The following is a 20,881-nucleotide window of genomic DNA, read 5'->3' as shown; positions in this document are numbered from 1 at the left end:
ACAACCATTCAAGGTGAAAGTTTTCATGTGTACGCACACTTAGAAGTCCTAAAAACTTAGAACTATGGCGCACACGAAAGCTTTCACCTTGAATAAAACGTTGTTGGTCTTAAAGGTGCCACTGGACTAAAACTTTGCCCAATGACAGCGTAATTCTGTTCCGGAGCACTCTGTATATTCCTTTAAATAAGGACTCTTCCTCATCGTTATTTGTGCTCAACACACTAATAACGTTTTTAGGACTTCGCAGCGAACACCAACCCTGTGCGTTTCCTTCGTCCCGTTTTGGTTTGGCTCTTGCAACGTCCCGTATCGAGGAGGCGGAGCTGAACGAGAAAAGAGAGACAGGTTGCTATGGGGAAGCGGTTGCGTGTCGCCATGCTACGGGGTGGGCGGGACCTGGAGGAGAGAAGGGAGGAGGCAGAACGCGGAGGTCTTAAAGGGGCCGCGCCACAGAAGGCACCTTCATTGCTTGATAGGGGTTTGCGGTCGGTAAGTGTGTCCGTTCGCGGGTGCTTCTGGGGAGGTGGTCGCCCCGGGAATTGGGGTGATTTGCACTTTTTCCATTGTGGGGAGGAGGTGGCTAATAAGGCTGAGGTTCTGATAGAGTGCTGTATAATTGGATTGCCAACTCCCCCCCAACTGGCTCTGCTCCGGTTCTTTTAACAGCAGATACGAGTATAGCAATGGGACAGGTAAAACTCTCCCACCTCTTCCTTCTCTCTGCCGGGAAAAATTTCCTTTGCTCCTTTCCAGTGTGCCAAACTGCCTGCACACTTCTGCCATCCGCCCCTGGCAATTTTAGGGAGTGCACTCTTCAGAAAGGTAATGCGAGTTGGTGGGATGCTGCATCTCCTGGTTTCCACTCCCTTTCCTCTGGACCTTTCGGGCCAGAGGAATAGGGGAGGCAAATGCATATGTGCAAAGCAATGCCTGCACATGAGCATGAAGGTGTTCTGTTGCGCATCAGGTGCCATTTCAACAGGAGAGTCATTTTTGAAGCGCTGAGTCTGTGTTCCTACTATATCCTCATCTATTTGGGTGATTGTGTGCTACCCCATGTTTCAGGTACCCTGGCACAAGTGAATGTATAAGCATGAGCATTAAAGCGCCTTGTAGCGCACTGCTTACAGTTTCAGCAGGAGGTTTGTTCTGAAGTGCTGTGGTCCTATTTCCTTTCTGAATAACTCTGCCTTTCAGTCCTTTTAAGGCAAGCTACTGCCTTTCAGTGGGAGCACTGAGGTGGGCATAAATCTTGTGTGAGAATAGGGCTGTAACCAAAGCATCCCAGTTGTTGTCTGTGACATGGTAGAGGGTTTGCTGTTTTATCTGCCATCTGCATAGATGTGGTCCCTTGTGGTGATTTAGAATTGCCTCCAAGTGATCAAGAAAACAGGCTTTATAATGAAGAATTCTCGCCCTTTTGGAGGGGCCCTGGAGAATGATGATTGCTATTGCATAGGGTAGTGGGCTTGTGATTTTTATTTATTTATTTGGTGGGCTAGTAACTCTGGTGAATTTATTTGAAAGGCTGTCTTTAAAAGCACAGGGACAAAACTAGTTTTAAAAAATGGATAGGAGGACCCCAGTGCAGGCCTCTCTTCGTGGTAGAGTTCTAGGCATGAATTCCATTCTTTCCTCTGCTAGCCGTGACCTGCTGGCTCGCAACTTCCCCAGAGGCTCACTTACCCCTCCAAGTTGTGTGCCGTGTCCACTTGCATGTCCCTGCTTTCCACTGATTGGGGCTAATCCTCACTTAATGAAATGTTTTTGCAGTTGTGAAGGTAAAATCTTGCCACTGAGTAACAACCAACTCATGGTGACCAGTGTTCCCTCTAAGCTGAGTTAGTGTGAGCTAGCTACAGCTTTTTAGCCTCCAGCTCACAGATTTTTGTCTTAGCTCAGGAAGGATGACTCAAGAGCAGACTGATTTATGCAGTAGCCAACTTGCTCGCTCACAACTTTAATGCCAGTAGCTCACAAAGTAGAATTTTTGCTCACAAGACTCCACAGCTTAGAGGGAACATTGATGGTGACTCCATAAAGTTCCACCTCGTGGAGTTTTCAATGCAAGAGATGAGCAGAAGCAGTCTGCCATTGTCTTCCTCTGCGTAGGAGCCCAGTCTTTCTTGGTGGTCTCCCATCTATTCATATGCTATGCAACTATACATATATACACAATTCCAGGTGGCATAGTAGGGATTTTTGATGTTAGGATTGAAGGATCTTCCAGACCTTTGAATATTGGCAGGTGTGTGTGTGTGTGTATAACAGGGAGCAACAATAGGGTTGAAGAAAACTGAAGATTTGCACAGGCAGTTCACTGACTGAGGGCTGAATCAGTATATGGGGCTTTCTTCTTTTTCCTTTCCTGCTTGGCACGGTCTGTATGAATTGACTTTTCCACACCCACATGTCATTAACAGGTTGTAGTTCTTTTTTGCCTTTGTTGGCACTTCAAGGTCCCAGAGGAGTGGCCATGTACAGTGTGCCAGCAAAGCCATGTGGCATGGTGCTGATGATGTGGCTGTGAGTCAGTTTTTACACAATCCTGCCATATTCTTAGTCCTCTTAGAAAACAGGCTATAAGTTCCAGGGGGAAAAGGCTCATATCAGAATAAACCTGTGTCTTAGGCTGTGCAGGCCCAGTTGGTTAATATTGTACTTGCTGTCCTGCAGGGGGAAGTTAAATTCATTCATTCCCTTCCCTGTTTTGTCTCCAGTCAGAAATCTGGAACACTGACACCTCTACATCCTGCTGGCTTCTGGCCATGTCACTGTCCATTCCTGTATCACATGGCTCTGCTCACGCACACTGGTCAAGCAGGAAATGAAATGAACTGAACTGGTGCTGACGTCTGTTCTCTCCCCCCCCCCCCAAACAAACAAATAATGCTGGAATCCGGTTGCCAGCATTTGGATGGGCCTTGCTCCCTTTTTTTTTTTTTTTAAACAGGTTGATGTACAAAATTAGGTGAAGTTATTGGGTTAGATGTTAAAAAAAAAATCATTTTCCTTGAAAGCACAAAAGTTTTACGCAGTATCCACAATCCTCCATATTTCCCGGTTAAGGAAAAATGCTATTCAAACAAATTACAAAGATGACCTGACTCCAATGGTAAAGAGAGAAAGAATTTTTATTTACCAAAAAAACCCCCTTTCATGTAGGTACATTTAACTTATTGTGAACAGATTAAGTTCAAAAAGGTTAACTTGCTACAGCTCCAAGCCTATGTAAGAGAAATAAAAGAAGAGAGGTCCTGTATAAAATGAAACAGAAGACAAGCAACAGCCAAAGAGGCTCCATATCAGCCGCTGAGAGAGTGGGGCCCATTGCCAAGTGTACCAGAGAGAGAGAGAGAATTCTCTTAACCTTTTCCCTCCCAGATCCTCTTGCATGCAGAGTTACAATATCCAACAGAAGTAGGGTTGCCAAGTCTGGATTGGGAAATTCCTGGAGATTTGGGGGGTGGACCCTGGGGGCTGGGATTTGGAGAGGGGCCTCATTAGGGTATAATGCCAGAGTCCAGCCTCCAAAGCTGCCATTTCCTCCAGGGAAACTGATCTCTTTCGCCTGGAGATCGTTGTAATTCCAGATTTCCAGGCCCCATCTGGAGGTTGGCAACCTTACCTGAGTGAAATTTTCCATAGTGCTTTTGTTCTCCAGGCCAGGGAAAGTTGGTCTGCTAAATGCCTATGTGCCAGGAAATGCAGGACCCACAATATGGGGGAAATTAAAAGCTGGCAACCCTACTGGGGAAGGGTGAGAAAACAGCGCTGTTGCTGATTTTGATCGGCAGTAATCGCCAGAGATCTTTTTGTTGGCAGAAAATCACCAGTTTTTTCCTCTTTATCTTAGCAATAAAAGCACTCACGTTAATAATTATTCAGCAGAGGTTGTCTAAAGCCAGCAAAAAATGGATTGAACTGTGGGTTTGGATCCAGGCTTAGTATTTAGGGGTGGGGATCTGACCAGACAGTGAGAAATGGGAGGGGAAAAGTTTTGTAGTAGCTGAAAGTCACTTTGGGCTCCTGTTCTGGCTAATAACTCTTTTTTTGAAAAAAAAAAATCATTGTTTTGAATTAGGTCAAATGTAGTTGCAGAAGCAAATGTCTGTTGGACAACTTTATTACAATGCAAAGTCAGGGCTTGAACTGGAGAAGAAATCCCTTTTGTTCAGACTTTCTCAGTTCGATAGAGGACGGCCCTGTTTTATCGTACCCAACCCCAGTAAATTGCTGTCCCCTTTATACCTTTGGGGGTGGAGATTTTGGACATGCCATTTAAAAATTTGGCTAGCACACTCACAGTGTGTGCACTGAAGTTTTTTAGGTTACAACTTCTTCCAAGTCTCTGTGTGGGAGCTATGTGTGGATTCTGATTGCCAGAGCACTACTTACCTGTCACCCCACTGCACACACACACATGCACACACACCGTATTTATCTAGATAATAAAAGCTGCTGATCATATTTTATGTTTTAGCTGTTCTATTCTGAGAATGAACTGCTAGGTTGGCAGGAGCTGGGGCCAGAGATGGGAGCTCACTCCATCACGCAGCTCTAGGGTCTCGAACTGCCCCGGTCTGCAGCTCAGCATCTTAACCTCTAAGACACTGCAGCACCCTAATAAACGTTCTTACCCTTTGCCTGAACAAAAAAAATGTATTTTACTAATCCAGGGTGTTTCTATGCATAGGGTCAATGGACCACTAAATCTGTGATTTGGGGGGTGGGGTTGGCTCTACACATCCTTAATTAGTAAAGTACACTTGTTTTGTTTTTATTGTGTCTTTGATTTAAAAACAACAACAAAAGCTTGGGGTTGCATCAAGCATTCTGTTAGCTGCCAAGAAAAAAAAATCAACCTGTTCAGTATTTCCCTTTGGCAGTAGAAGAACACAAAAGCAAACCACAGGGGCAAGGGGAATATAAGATAATAATCATTATCAGTTTCACCCTGTATTTTGTCTATTTCGCCATAAAAGTGCAATTGGGGTAAAAATAACCCCAACGCTATCAGTGTACATGTTGCTTTTTATTTAAAAAATTACAAGTGGGAGGAGGCATGGGACTCCACAGGCCAATTGACCTCATTACGGCTGAGGAATACATGGAGTATAGTGTCCATTTCTGTAGCAGTGGGACTTTTTTCTATTCCAAAGAGCCTTCCCCATTACAAGAGCATCTTGGGTCAGATGAAGGTCCTGCAAATGGAATAGGTCTGTGGAATTTTTTACCTCCCTGCCCCTATCCTGTACTGGCCCGAGGGTTGCCAATCTTCAGGTGGTGACTGGAGATCTTCCACTATTACAACTGATCTCCAGGAGAAAATGGCTGCTTTGGAAGGTGGCCTCTATGGCCTTATATCCCATTAACGTCCCTCCCCTCCCTAAACACCACTCTTCTCAGGCTCCACCCCAAAAATCTCCAGGTATTTCTCAACCCAGAGCTGGCAACTCTAATTGGCCCCTACCCTGCCTACTTTCACATCTGAAGGTGGTTAACAAGGTCTTACCTCATTCATCCACCCAGCACTGTTGTGAGAGAACACCAATATTCCCATTTTATAGACTAGATGAGGGGGGGAAGTGAGACAGAGGTAGCAGATGTCCACAACTGTGGCTGAACATGGCTAAGGTGGGATTTAAGCCCAAATTAGGGTTGTCAGCCCCATGTTGGGAAATTCCTGGAGATCTAGGGGTGGAGTCTGGGGAGGGGAGAGATCTCAGCATGCTATAATGCTGGCATTTTCTCCAGGGGAACGGATCTCTATCATCTGGAGGTCAGCTGTAATTCTGGGAGGTCTCCAGGTTCCACCTGGAGGTTGGTCACCGACCGTAGTCCTGGTCCAAGCTGAATGGGTTTCCCTCCCTCCCTCCCTCTTTCTCTCTTTCTTTCTCTCTTTCTCTCTTTCTTTCTCTCTTTCTCTTTCTCTTTCTCTTTCTCTTTCTCTTTCTCTCTTTCTCTCTCTTTCTCTCTCTTTCTCTCTCTTTCTCTCTCTTTCTCTCTCTTTCTCTCTCTTTCTCTCTCTTTCTCTCTCTTTCTCTCTCTTTCTTTCTCTCTCTCTCTCTCTCTCTCACAAATGTTTGTTTTGGCCTTTGGAGGGGGCAAGTGGTTGCTTGGTCATCCTCTGCCTGGCTGCTATTCTGACAGCTTCTGTTCCAGGCAGGTTTGAGAAGAAGTGGTGTCTTGTTCTCCACCAAATCCCCATTTGGGGAGGAAACCCTGGACCATTGCTTCCTGTTAAGGCCTTGCCTCGCTCTCTGGAGAGCAGGAGGACAGAAACCTCCTTCATCTTGCCCAGGAAAGACATCCAGGAGGGCTGAGGCAGGCAGCTCACCAGCCTGCAGGGTGGGGAAGGGCTGTGCCCTGGCAGGCGGGGGCAGTGTGCTTTCCAGGTGGCTCTCTGTGCCGGCTGCTGCTTCTTCCTGGGCAGAACGGGTGGGTCTTCACAGTGACTTGGCTTGCCCTCCGGGTCAGAGCCCTTGTAGAGCCTGTTCCTCTGGATGCTTTTAGTGGGCAGCAGAACCTAAAGGAAGGTAATTTTTATTCCTGTGCTTTTAATTTTAATTAAATGTAGAGGTATTTCATGTATATGTTTGAATGAAGGATAGTTTAAAGGGTGGGTGGACCATGGCAGTGAGTTTTCTTCTCCTTGCTTAGTTTGAGAGCTCTGAGAATTCAGACCTGCCTAAATTTGTTAAGAGTTGGTTTTGGTGATTCAGTTGTGGGCATTCTGCACATGGTCAGAGGGAGCATTCTGCACATGCTCTCTGTCTCATGGAAGCTCACATTGGAATAAATGTGTTCAGTCTTTAAGGTGCCACCACACTTCTCCACCTGCCCCCCAACATCAACATGGCCACTCCTCTGGAATTGTCCTTGCCAGCCAGTTTCAAGCATAGAAGGAATTGGGGGGTGGGGGTGGATAGCAGACCCATAACCAGGAACTTTGGGATGATGCTGTGGTCTCTGGGTACGCTGAGTGGGGCACTACTGAAAATCAATGTGAAACAGAGTGTCTGAATTTGGGGGGTTGCAAGTATGGTTGAAAACTTAGTTTTTAAAAAAACGTTATTAAACAAGTGCTCCGTAATCACCTGAAAGGATTAGATCCCTTGGACCCACTCCATCAACAGCAGCCCAGTGCACGAAGCCTCTGCATTTCTTGCACTGGGGAAAAAGACCTCACAGGACAGATTTGCAGAATCCAGCCCCAGCACCTTATCACCTTTTCCCTAAAGACTAGAAACTTAAAAAAATAAATAAAGCTGAACACTCAGAGAAGGATGCTGAAATACCTTTATTGGGCAAGCCGCCCCTTTGGTCAAATTAAATCCTTTTTGATCCTTCCACTATGCTACTCTGTACACTGGACCACCCCCCCTCCACCCTTGCTCTTAATGCTTTTATGCACCTTCAGAGCCCCTTCTGAACTACCTATTTTGTGTCGCCTAGTAGCTGCCGCTAATTTTTTTTTTTAAATCCTTGTTCTTTGCATTAACCCTTTCATGACATTTATTCTTGTCATGACATCTACTGGATACTTTCATTTCCCAACTGTATGCCCCCTACCACCACCTGGGCGAGGACTTAATCTGTTCTATACAGAACCTACAAAGATAAATAGAAACATTTCCAAGCCCACAGGATGAGAGAGAGATCTGCAGTTTTCCTTCTCAAATATATGTTTTTGGAGGGGGCTAAAACACATTAGGTTCCCCCTACCAGTGCCTTTCATATGTCACTTTTCAGCACCGAAAGCTGACTTGTTATCTGTCTTGCAAAGTTGCTATCAAGGTAACTAAGTTGTCTATGGCTTGCATGTTCACTTTGTGGCTGAGCAGGGATCTGAACACAGACCTCCCACATCCTATACTGTACCCAGGGCACCGCTGTACCCTGTAATTTTGGAGACTATAGGGATATTTAACTTGGGGGGGTTGGTTTTGTATTTTATATAATTTTGCTCTTCATATAACTTCACTTTGTCTACAAGCCTATGAGTGCCTGTTAATTGGCATTCTAGCCACCTCACCATGCTTTCTCTTTTCTATAGAGCTTTTTCATTTGAACACTCTTTTTCCTGGGTATAATTAAAAAAAAATAAAAAATAAAATGGGGGGCCTGGGGGAGCAGTTCTATAACATAATCAGTCCTGCCAGAAGTAAATATGGTCAGTGCCAAAAGTGACAGACATTCCCATTATTGATACCTTGATATACCATCGTTTCACTCAGCTTTCTCTTTTCAGGAACACAATTACAGTGCTAAAGGAGGTATACTATAGAAAGGAATGCATGCCATTCAGGTCCACCTCAGCAGGGAACTTCACTGCACTTAGTTCTCTTTAGGGTTCCTTTGGCTGTTAGAAGAGGGATTGGGGCCCTCTCATGAGGCTTCTTTGTGTCGTTCCAGGTAAGATGTCAGAGAAGGTCCTCGTGACAGGTGGAGCTGGCTACATAGGGAGTCATTGTGTGCTGGAACTGGTCGAGGCGGGCTACAGTCCTGTGGTCATTGATAATTTTCACAATGCCATCCGAGGTAAGGGGCAGGGACTGAGCCATACTCTGCAGTGTCTAGATCAGGGAGATCTGGCCATAGTGATCTCAGCTTGGCACCGCCAAGTTAGCTTATGGCAATGTGTTCTCTTTAGATACAATCTTGAAAGTGTTGGTAATGCTATTCTTTTCATAAGATTGAACTCAATAATGGAATTCACTATTCCAAAACATAGCAAACAGAGACTGTTTCTGTACAAGCAAATAAATAATGTTACTAAATGCATTCTTAGAGCTCAGGGGTCAGTTTTGGCATTAGTGTGGCTTTTCTGATACAGATCCATAACTGAAAACGAGTTTTAACTTTCCCCCCCAATTGGGTGCTGTGCAAACCCTTGCTGTTTTAGATCACAGCCCCAGCGGCTGAATTGCACGTATTTAAAAGAAGGTTAAAAGGGTCAGGAAATGGCCAGTGTCACTAGTCCCACCCTGAGAGGCAGGCTTGATTTAAACCTGATGCCAGCCATGGGACCTCACACTTGCATGGCATCTCCTTGATTAAACTGGATTAAAGTGGATTGTGGGTGAATGCTTTTTCCTTGTCTAAACAAAACTCTGCTTGCACACAAAGGAAGGAATAAAGTGGCAGGAAGAGAGTCCTTGGGGCTCAGGGACTTGTCTGGAGGCCTGACGTGTCTGTCCCCAAGTGCCAGATTTCAGTTCCTGGGGTGTTAGTTGCAACTTGCTCACCCCTTACCCTTATGGTGGGATGGGATTGGGGGGGGCTAACTCAGACTCCGGGGCCTTGTCCAAAAAGCATCAGTGGACCGGCCATGAGGCCAGGTGTCTGCCATGGTGTCAAAAGCAGACTCTCCTCCCCCAGGGGGCAAGGCATTGCCCGAGAGCATTCGGCGGGTGCAGGAGATCGTGGGAAAGGAGATCCTTTTCCAGGAGCTGGACGTTCTCGATGAAGCTGGCCTCCAGGAGCTCTTCCAGAAGGTGAGAAGGCCTGGCCCCAACTGTGCTGTCTCTGTCATGATGGGTATGGGGGCCAAGAAAGCCAGAGATTTTATTACTACACAATTGGCACGATATTTCCATTCCATTATATTCCAAAGAATTGCTTACAATATTGATAGCAGCCGCACAAACAACAATAGCACAGACTTGGAAGAGCAGTAAATCGATACCAATAAAATTATGGTATTCTAAAATATGGGAACATTTCCTAATGGACAAAATTTCAGAAAGGCTTTCTGGCTTAGAAGACTATACTAAATCTCTGGATTTCTTCGGCAGATGGCGTCCCGTTTTGGAAAACTTGGAATTTATATTAGAAAATATAAATACAGCACAAAATTCACAATATTATGCATTTATACAAAAAGAATGGGCTCTGTAAATGTTATTGAGAAGATCTGTTTGTGATACATGTATTAGAAAAAACTTCAGATGAATATTTTGTATTGGGCTTTCAAAGCTTTATGAATATGTAATATGTAACAGTTTAGGTTATGGTTTGTGTTTGAAATGTTTTTGTTGATTGTTATTTTAGAAAAATTAATAAAAAAATTTATTTAAAAAAAAATGATGGGTATGGGGGCCCTGCTTCCTTCTTCACACACCCCCCCGGTCAGTTTTTACTCATACCGTGGGACAGTGCCAGGGACTTGCCCCCTTGCTGGAGGTTTCCAATGTCTATAGCCATAGTGAGCTTGGGCCATGCTGGAGTCTCTTTGTAGGGGACAGAAGAGCTCCTGTTTCTTGCCTGTGCTCAGCTTTGGGGTGGGGCGGAGGGCTTTTATAATCCCTTGGTGTTCATGTGAACGGAGCTCCCAGTGGGTACCCTCCCCCCAAATAGCAAGTGCACGCAGGGCCCATGCACATACACAGTTAAAAAGGGAAATATAACCCCCAAGAGCTGCACTCATGAAACGTCTGGGCATCACGTCTGGGCTGGCCCTGTGAGGTTGCATCTGCAACAGGACATGGGAGAGGAGACTTGGCCGAAAGCAGTCCAACTGCAGATGGTGCTGGAGTATCATCTGGCTCCTTTACTGCAACAAAGACATTCCCACTACATTGCAGTTGCTCTTCCTAGCATGGCTGCCATAGCCAACTCTCTGGAAGAACAGCTTGCAGGAATCCACTTTGGCACAGAGGTCCTTAAAAATGCCCCTTCCTTCTGCTTTTCCTTAACAGCATTGCTTCTCAGCCGTGATGCATTTTGCAGGCCTCAAAGCAGTCGGAGAGTCGGTCGAGAAGCCACTAGAGTACTACAAGGTGAACCTCACTGGGACCATCCACTTGCTGGAGGTAAGCAGTAGGTTGCCTTGAGCCCCCCCATGCACATGAATCTCTCTGACCCATGCTAAAAATCCCCGGGATGAGAATGTGTGTTTGTCCCATTCGCACAGGGCATGAATCTTGAGAGAAAGGAAGGTCCAGGCATACTGGAAGAGGAAGAAAATGTCTCTGCATCAGTCTAGGCCAGGGACAGCCACCTTCTCCAGTGTGAGGAGTTTGATTCTCCCCCCATGCACGTGCGCACGCGCAATTCCCTGGCCACAGTGTTACTGCAGCTGGATTTGGCCCAAAGCAGCTGGTCCCTGTATGTGTGTGCACCTGCCAGGTGTGCTGATAACCTTTATGCAAAGTGCTGCATCTGACCCAGCATGCACCCCTGTGAAGTCAGAGAGGACTCCCCGGAGGCTGCTGGCCCCTTGATGTAGGATGCTGGCCATGTCAGAAGTGATGCCTTGCAGGGGTGTTGGAAATGATTTCTGATCTGAGCAGGAGTCCTGATGATGATGTGTTGTTGCCATAGTAATCCTGCTCAGTACGAGAGGAACCGCGGTTTCAGACATTTGGTGTATGTGCTTGGCTGAGGAGCCAATGGGGCGAAGCTACCATCTGTGGGATTATGACTGAACGCCTCTAAGTCAGAATCCCCCCTAAGCGTAACGATGAGAGCTGATATTCTAGAAAGAAGCAGCTCCTCTCGCTTATAGTTGCAAGGGATGCTGGCTGGGACAGAAGCAAAGATGCTTAAGGATACCTGCTGCCCAAAGTCTACAAACATCAGAAGCTCTCTGATACCAAATCGGACCATTGGCCCATCTACAGAGCCACTGTGGTTAGTGTTGGACTAGAATCTGGGAGAACTAGGTTTGAATCCCCACGTCTGCAGTGGAAGCTGGGTGGGTGGCCATGGGCATGTCTCTTTCTCTGAGCCTAGGGGTCATTTCGTAGAAAAAGAGCTAGGGGGACTCATTAGCATAACTCATTAGCATATGCCACACCCCCTGACATCACCGGAAGTGTGTCCTCCCCACAGCCGGCGGCGACCTCCAGCGGGCACCAGCAGGGAGCTCCAGGCCCCGCCCTCCCGCACCTCACCCGGGGGGATGGCGTCCCCCCGCGTCCCCCCCCCCAAAATGACCCCTGGCTGTGAGGATAAAGTGGATGAGGGGAGAATGGTGCCCTGAGGTCCTTGGACAAGGGGCAGGATAAAAATGTACCAAATAGCCTGGTATCCTGTCTAAAAAGGGGATTAGATAGATTCATGGAGGAGATATCCATTAATGGCTACTAGGCATGGTGACTAAAGGGAGCAAACTTCTGAATACGAATTCTGGGAGGAAGTATCATGGGGAGTCCTTGGCCACCAGAGTAAGCAGTTGTCTACTGAGTGAAACAGGATGCTGGACTAGGTGGACCACTGGATCTGGTCCAACAGGGCTGTTGTGTACTCTGACATAGGTTTGGAGAGTTGTGGCAGGGAACGATGATTCCTGTCATCTCTTAACTAGAGATCTCAGAATTTGAACGTGGGATCTTCAAGTGCCAAGTGTGTCCTGTACCACTGCGCTTAGCCTCCCCTTGCAATACAAATGTAGAAAACTGCCTTAGACCAGCTCAGGACTGTCTCCTCTGACTGGCGACCTCAGATGACCTCAGATGACCTCAGATGAAGAAATGCCTTTCCCAAGACCTTGTAGCTGGAGATGCCAGAGATTAAAGCCGGGGACTTCTGCAGGCAGCCACTGGACCACAGCCTCTCTGGCCCAAGCATGAGACCTGGGGGGGGGGACTTGGATGGTGGCTAGATACCCCACTGTGGGTCATCCGTTGTGTTGACCATCCCTGGTCTAGGATGCAACTTGCTCACCCCTACCCTTATGGTGGGGTGGGATGGGGGGGGGGCTGACTCAGACTCCGAGGCCTTGTCCCCAGCAGAACAGTCTGCCACTGCTTGTGAACCCATTTCCATAATGGCCTGCTCAAGAGAACCAGTGTGGTGCAGTGGTTAGCGTAAGCAAGACCTGCGTTCAGGTTCCCCCCTCAGCCATGAAACGTTTGGTCCAGTCACTGTCTCTTAGCCTAGCCCTCCTCATAGGGGTGATATGAGTAAAAAACAAAGAGGAGAACTATATATGTTGCCCTGACTGCTCTGTGGAGGATGGGGCGAGGACAACAATGGTGTGTGAGGGCAGAAGGAGAATCTAGGGAGTCTGCATTTCCACACCCCCTCTCTCCCCAGACTATGAAAGCACACGGGGTCAAGAATTTGGTGTTCAGCAGCTCAGCCACGGTCTATGGGGACCCCAGCTACCTCCCCCTCGATGAAAAACATCCTGTCGGTGGCTGCACCAATCCCTATGGCAAGTCCAAGTACTTCATCGAAGAGATGATCCGCGATTTGTGCAAGGCGGAGCCGGTAAGGAAGTTGCCCTGCACCCTTGAAACTCAGTCGTCCGTCCCCGTCCCCCCCACAAGACCAGAGTTTTCTAACCAGATTGCCACACTTCTGTTCCCAGGACTGGAATGCTGTTCTTCTGCGGTATTTCAACCCTATTGGAGCCCATGAGTCGGGCAGGATAGGAGAGGATCCCCAGGGCATCCCAAACAACCTGATGCCTTACGTTGCCCAGGTACAAGCCCACAGGATGAGTTGACTCTGCTCCCTCAGTTGTCTCAAGATGATTTTAATAATTCCTTCCCGTCTGTTCCAGGTGGCAGTGGGACGCAGGGAGTTCCTGAGTGTGTTTGGGAATGATTATAAAACACTGGATGGGACAGGTGAGTTGCTGAACAGCAGCTTGGTTTTAAGAGCTTTAAAGCTTTCAAGGCGCAGTGGTCCACTTAGCTGTCTGTCTTTTTCTCTAACACACACACACACCTTTGCCTTTGAGAAGTAACTTGCTGTAGTGCTTAGAGGGCCGGACTAGAATCTGAGACACCCAGGTGTTAATCCCTGTTCTGCTGTAGACGCTTGCTGGGTGACCTTGGGCTAGTCATATGCTCTCAGCCTAACCTACCCCACAGGGTTGTTGTGATGATAAAATGGAGGAGGAGGATGTAAGCAGCTTTAGGTCCCCAGTGGGGAGAAAGAAGGGGCACTTTATTAGCCTGCAAGGTCAAACACAAGTTTACCACTTGGAATCCTAAACCCCCAAACAGTTGGGGAACTAAAGAGCTAGTGTGGAAGCAAACTGGGGGGGGGGGGAGCTGAGGGCATAGCTTTTGGCATCCCCCTGGGTATATGCTAGGATACTGGTTAAATCAGTTCTCAAAACCAGTCAGTTTGAAGAAAGCTAACTTTATTGAGACAATTGATAGATACCATCCTGGACACATCTATTGTTAGGACTGAAGTTGAATGCGTGAAGGTTGCAGATATAGTGGATTCAAGTAAAGGCACTAAAGATCAGGACCCAATCACCCCACAGTATTTGCCCACCAGAACTAACAGTCAGTTCTCCCCCCATAGGCACGTAGCCTCTACATAGCAAGGAAAACAGGATCACAGACATTTGAGAAGCCAGGACATTTGGCACCACTAAGGTGCACATCAAAGAGAGAGAGGGGGACTTCCGGTTTTTGGTGGCACGATGGCGGATGTGACCCTGGTGAGCTCCCAGGGTTGCAATCCGAACGCCAGCGGATAGGAGGGGGTGCGATTGTCCGCTACCCCCCCCCCCGGAGCCCTTGTGTTTGGGCTCCTAGCCATGGGGCTTTTGAGGGATTGCCTCTTTTCCGGCTCGATGCCGGGGAATCAAAGCTTCCCTCCGCCCTGAAGTTCCTGCCGCTGTGCGGCCGTATGGCTCTAGAGTCGCTGACCGGGACAAGCATGTGAAGATCAGGCGTTTTACATGTACCTGAGGCGGGTCCTAGGACCAACGATGAACTGTGAGTCATGGTGAAAGCAAAACACCAAGTTTCGGCTAGAAAGCCCCTCTGATTTAAGCGAGTGGGGGAGGGAACTCCCAGACGCAATATCCAAGCAGATCATTTTAAAAAGAGGGCACCAGACGTAAAAGCCTTAGAACTGATTTAAGAAGCACACAAGAGCGCAGCAAAGTGTTCTGGTGGAAAACAGAGACTTTGGCAAACTTTTCTAAAAGTAAACAATCCTCAAAAATGGCGGGGTGGAGAGGCAAGATAGAGAAACCATCGCAACTCAAGCCTCCTTCAGAAAGTAGAAGCCTGAGACCAGAAGCTACCAACGAGCTTTCACAGCTGTTAGCTGAATCATTGCGCCCTCTGCTGGACCAGATGACAAACATCAATCAGCAATTGACTACTTTGAAGCAGAACTTTGCTGCACAACAACTGGAACTGAAAAACGAAGAGAATCTAAAACAAGTATTGGGTGATCTACTTGCACCAGTGGCAGATTTGAAAACGGAATATCTTCAAAGCAAAATGGATGTGGTCTATAGATCATATTCGGAATATATTAATAATCTGCCTGGAGAAATAGTGGTTAGATTCTTTAAAAGACATGTGAGGGACCAAATCTTGAAAACAACATCAGGAATACCCCTGAAAATCAACGGTAATACCATACAAATACTAAAAGACATTCCATTTGAAATTAGAAAGAAGAGGAAGAAATGCAAAGACTTGGCATTGTTTTTACAAACAACATACAGTACAAATGGTTGGTTCCCGAAGGCCTACTCTTCAGAATAAATAAAAAAAGGAAGAATTGACTCTGTTAAGAAAGCAAATGAGTTCTTGAAGCAGCAACTGGGAAGGTCCAGAAAAGACGACAAAGATGAAGACCAGGGTAAAGAAAGCGGTGAAAACTCTTCTTCAACCACCGAGGAGGACTCTGATTCGGAGTTGGGGGCTGCGGCCCCCAAAAGAAATTATGATTTGAGGAAAAGAAACACCAAGAAATGAGATGCAGAGGAACTCTGAATTCCACCTTTAAGAAGCTACATTTAAGTTTTATGCTTTTGTGATTGCCTTAAACAGTAATTGATATCGGGTTTGGGGGAATATTGGCTACATTTAAACATTCAAGCTCATTGTATTAACAATAGATTAGACTTATAAGCTTATGTAATGATCTTCACTAATTGGGTTTTTAGTGGTTAACTTTCCTTTCTCCCGTAGATATTAGATTCCCTTTCCTATTTTCTTTGTAGTTTATAGAAAATACAATTACAAAATCCCCTTCGGGGGGCCAAAAAAGAGAGAGAGAGAGAGGAGCCTCCTCTGTCAATGGCAGGTGAGCTCTAAACTGCAAAATGCACAGGGAGCCTGGGAGCCTGACATACCCCCCCCCCAGACCTCCTACCCCTTTGGTTTGTGAGGATATTTGTTATGGAATGCCCAGGTTAAAGAGGGAGCTCTAACATGTTTACATTTCACCCACTCATTATGCAATTCCTCAGAGTCCTTCCATTTAATCAAATAGTACAGTTTGTTCCGTATCAACTTAGAATCAAGGATCTCTTCCACTTCATGGTGGGGTTCATCATCAGTCATCAGAGGTGGTGGAGCAGCTGGACATCGGGCCGGGATCCTTTTTTAATAGACTGAAATGAAACACATGGTGAATATGCCTCAGATTCTTGGGTAACTGAAGTACCACAGCCACCTTGTTCAAAACCTTCAACACCTTGAATAAGCCAATATACTTCCACCCCAATTTCCTCCCCAGTTTGATCCCCTTCAAATTCTTTGTCAAAAGGTACAAAGAGTCCCCAGGATTCAAATCCCATTCAGGACATCTCCCTTTATCCGCTTGTTTTTTGTAGTCCTCTTTTGCCTTTCTCAGAGTCTCTTGGATTGTGGACCATCAGTCCTTCAGCCCCCACCCCCCATTGCAAACTAACAGCTCCCCCACCCCCCACCCCAGGCACGTAGGCTCTACTTAGCAAGAAAACAGGATCACAGACATTTGAGAAGCCAGGACATTTGGCCCCGCTAAGGTGACAAGCCCCGGGCACATCAAAGAGAGAGAGAGGAACCTCCTCTCTCAATGGCAAGCGAGCTGTAAAACACAAAATGCACAGGGAACCTGACAGTATATTAAGCACTTACTAGCTCTATAAGTTACAGTTTCGTGTAGGACACTGAAGCTTGGCTTTTGTCATGGGCAGGCGCAGTTCCTGGATAAAAGGAAAAGGGCAGGCTCTCCTGCTTGGAGGACTGAGTGGAGGGGGGGGGGGAAGCTGTGGGGGAAGCAGTTTCCCCGTCCCCCCCATTGCTTGAACTATTACTGTTGCTATTGAGTAATCACTCTTGCAGGGTAGCTGTGAACTGGGCATAGCTGACCTGGATGGCCCAGGCTAGCTCAATCTTGTCAGGCTGCAGAAGCTGAGCAGTGTTGGCCCTGGTTAGTACTGGGATGGGAGACCCACCAAGGGAGTCTAGGGTGTAGAAGGCAGCAGAACAGAGTGGGCCGGGGCAACGTTCCCCTCTAAGCTGTGGAGCCTTGTGAGCAAAACTTCTACTTTGTGAGCAACTGGCATCAAAGTTGTGAGCGAGCCATTTGGCTGCTGCAGAAATTAGTTTGCTCTGGAGCCCTCCTTCCTGAGCAAAGACAAAAGTGTGTGAGCCGGAGGCTAAAAAACTGTGAGCTAGCTCACACTAACTCAGCTTAGAGGGAACACTGGCCGGGGGTGTGTGTGTGAGAAGAGCACCATGGAAGGACCCAAATGAGAGTAGCTTTCTTTCCAAAGGAGCTGGAGGCTCACCTCCACCTCCCCATCCTGCCTTCCAAAGCTGCTGAACAGGTTCTGGAGCTGCCTGGGGAAGGAAGGGGAAGCGGTCTCTTCTGCTTCAGTCCATCACAGCCTGCTGGAGGGGAGGGCTCGAGGGGAGCAATATCTGTGCATGTCACATACATATTTGGTGCAAAACAAAATTAAAATGTGTTGGCTGGTCAGAGAGAGCAAACAAGTGCTGGAAGGGGGGTCCTCGGTGGCCCATGAAAATTAGCAGCAAAAGGTGCCCAGCCAGGAAAAAAAGAGCTTCCTTCCCTGCCCACAGCTTAGTAGGAGGGACAGACTGGAGGAGAGAGCAGTGGGAGTGGAGGTGCTTCCTAGACAGAACAGAAGCCCGCATCCCTCATGCCCCCAAAACCTTTTGGACAGGTCACCTCATATTTAAACTCTGTCCTGACACTTGAGCTGCGGTGGCTCAAGTGGTTAAGACGCTGAACTGCAGGCTGTGGAAGGTCGGTAGTTCAGCAGTTCGAGACCCGAGTTGCCGCATGACGGAGTGAGCTCCCGTCTCTAGTTCCAGCTCCTGCCAACCTAGCAGTTCGAAAGCAAGAAATTGCAAGTAGATAAATAGGTACCACTTCGGTGGGAAGATAACAGTGTTCCGTGCACCTTGGTGTTTAGTCATGCCGGCCACATGACCACGGAAACGTCTTCGGACAGCGCTGGCTCTTCGGCTTTGAAACGGAGATGAGCACTGCAACCCTAGAGTCGAACTCGACTGGCTTTCAAGCAAGGGAACCTTTACCTTTTTTGCCTGACAATAAACTAGGGGTGTGAGACTGGGCAGCTACAATACTAGCTGACGGGCTTCCTTGTTCTTTGGCAGGCATTAGAGATTACATCCACGTGGTGGATCTGGCCAAGGGCCATATTGCAGCACTGAAGAAACTCAAGGAGAATTGTGGCTGCAAGGTAGGTAAAAAGCTCCAACATGTTTTGGATGACACACAATTTTGAGCAGAACGATGTGCTGCCTGATAGATAGCAGACCCTCCTTTGGTTGACTGACTTCCTACCATATTCCTGTCTTCAAGATCTGGGAAGTTCTTTTACACCAAAGGCGTTTGTGCATAAGATGTGCTTAGTACGATGGAGTCAGGACCAATGTTCCCTCTAAGCTATGGAGTCTTGTGAGCAAAAATTCTACTTTGTGAGCTGCCAGCATTAAAGTTGTGAGCCAGCGATTTGGCTACTGAATAAGTTAGTTTGCTCTGGAGCCATTCTTCCTGAGCGAAGACAAAAATGTGTGAGCCAGAGGCTAAAAAACGGTGAGCTAGCTCACACTAACTCAGCTTAGAGGGAACACTGGTCAGGACTGGTATCATCTTTGGCTCGCACGTATTTGACAAACTAAGGGTACTTTGTCGTGAGCGTAATTTTATTCTCATTTCACTAGTCACATATATGCTAATGCTTATTTTGTGTGCTTGTGTTCTTTTAAGGTGCTATAGAAATAACAAACATAAATGTAAGAGAAGCATGTCTTCTTTATAGATATACAACCTTGGGACTGGTGTTGGCTACTCTGTCCTGCAGATGGTCAAAGCCATGGAGAAGGCAGCGGGAAGGGAGGTAAAGTATCAAGCCAGGTTCTGTGGGGAGGGGATTAACTCCTGCTGTGGTCCAGGAATGGAAGACCACCACCCTCTACGCGCCGGGAACAGGGCCAGTTTATGGTAGTCTTCCAGTGCTTATTGCAGCCTGAACTTAAAACACTTTCTGAACCTTATTCCTAGAAAAATCACTTACATGTGTTCAGAGTACTCTCACCTCACTCAATGCTCTGCGTGAAGTTTGATTTAACTCTGAGAGTTCAGCACATGCTTAAATCTCATCCTATAAAAATAAGTGGGGCTTTAAAAAGCATTTAATCTTGACCGGATTGCAGCCCCGGTTACTTCTGAAGTAGGGCTGTGTAACTCACCCCTGCTAAGTCACCCACAGCCACACCAGGGTGGGCTGACAAAGCATAGGAGGTTTACAGAATTGTTTTAGCCGATTGTGTGGCCCCCGGGGCCCCAGTTTATCTCTCTCTGCTCTGAGATTGAAGTGGCCTCTACTCTGGGGCCCTTCCTTTAAAAGGGATTTGGCTGGTCCACTTGCATTTTTCTCCTGTGTGTCTGAAGTGGTATGGCCCCATGAAGACTCTACTGCGTATGTTCCGCTTAAAGTGCAAGCCGGCTGTCAGTTGCCTCAGAGCACCACCCCCAACACCTTGTTCTAGAAGCCTTGCCGGGATTAAGGCCACCCACTCTTCTTCCTTTGGACTCTGCCAAAACAGCAGCCCTAGACTCGTTTCTCTCGGGTCTCTCTTGCACCCCGTCAGTCTGCCACCGCCACCCTCCCTAGCTTGATGATAAGCTGTCTTGTTTTTCGTTCAGCTCAAGTACAAGATTGTTGCGCGTCGGGAAGGGGACGTGGCCTCCTGTTATGCCAACCCTGCCCTTGCGGAGCAGGAGTTGGGCTGGAAAGCTGTCTTCGGGCTGGACAAGATGTGTAAGTAAGACACTCCCTTCCAGACCACCCACAGGCTGGCTGCTCTTCTCACTGACACTGGCGATCCTTGCCCTTTGGTCCAGGGGCAGGGTCTTTTGCCGTCAAGCCTCAGCCAACTTAGGCCGACCCGGTAGGGTTATCAAGGCAAGAGACAAACCGAGGTGTTTTGTGATCACCTGCCCTCTGCGTAGCAACCCTGGACTTCCTTGACTGAAGTACTAACCAAGGCTGACCCCACTTAGGAGATCTGATGAGATCAGGAAAGGAAACGGCCTTCTCCCTATTTCATGGTAGCTGGCAGGCTGTTGAGGAGGGCGGTATTGACACAGGGCCAAGCACATCTCATGTCCTGTTCTGCAACATCTACCCTTTTAACCCTTTCCTCCCTCTCCCCTCTTCAGGTGAGGACTTGTGGAGGTGGCAATCGCAGAACCCCACCGGCTTCAGCAAGAATTAGTTCTCCAGACAGTGCCATTCATTTCTCCTGCCTTGTGGGTGCTGCTGCTTCCTCGGGGTCTCAAGGACTTCTCACTCAGGGAAGAAAAGGATTCCTGGGGGGAGGGCTGGGGCCCTCCCCTTTTGAAATTTCCTTCAACTGCCACCCTAGGACCCACATAAAATCCACGTAGTTCGAAAAGATGCTCATCTCTCACTTTCCACAAGAAGCAGCACAGTTGCCCTTGGTAACTGGGCCAGGAGTTCTGGCCTGAGCTCCCCACATTCTAGCTGGAGGCAGTGGAACACTACCCTGCTCTGGCTCTCTTACCCCCACTAGTCTTGATGCAAGTGGGCAGGGCAGGGGGAGACACAGAGGAGGCCGGGGCAATGCCAAATGCAGTGTGCATAAATGGGGGG

At 47.5% G+C, this 20,881-nt stretch overlaps 1 protein-coding gene across 1 annotated transcript; it reads left to right on the top strand.

The window, feature by feature from the left end:
• The first annotated feature begins 438 nt into the window (after positions 1 to 438).
• On the top strand, positions 439 to 20,560 carry GALE (UDP-galactose-4-epimerase). The gene is made up of 11 exons (XM_015413698.1): positions 439 to 492; positions 8,422 to 8,547; positions 9,388 to 9,503; positions 10,707 to 10,820; positions 13,048 to 13,224; positions 13,325 to 13,438; positions 13,520 to 13,586; positions 18,357 to 18,442; positions 19,025 to 19,102; positions 19,912 to 20,026; positions 20,428 to 20,560. The coding sequence occupies exons 2-11, from the start codon at positions 8,427 to 8,429 to the stop codon at positions 20,481 to 20,483; spliced, it is 1,044 nt and encodes a 347-aa protein (XP_015269184.1). The 5' UTR covers positions 439 to 492; positions 8,422 to 8,426; the 3' UTR covers positions 20,484 to 20,560.
• The last annotated feature ends 321 nt before the right edge of the window (positions 20,561 to 20,881 follow it).

The sequence above is a fragment of the Gekko japonicus genome, unplaced genomic scaffold, assembly GCF_001447785.1.
Source record: "Gekko japonicus isolate JY-2015 unplaced genomic scaffold, Gekko_japonicus_V1.1 scaffold547, whole genome shotgun sequence".
Lineage (NCBI taxonomy): Eukaryota > Metazoa > Chordata > Lepidosauria > Squamata > Gekkonidae > Gekko > Gekko japonicus.
This window is presented reverse-complemented; position numbering and strand designations above follow the sequence as displayed.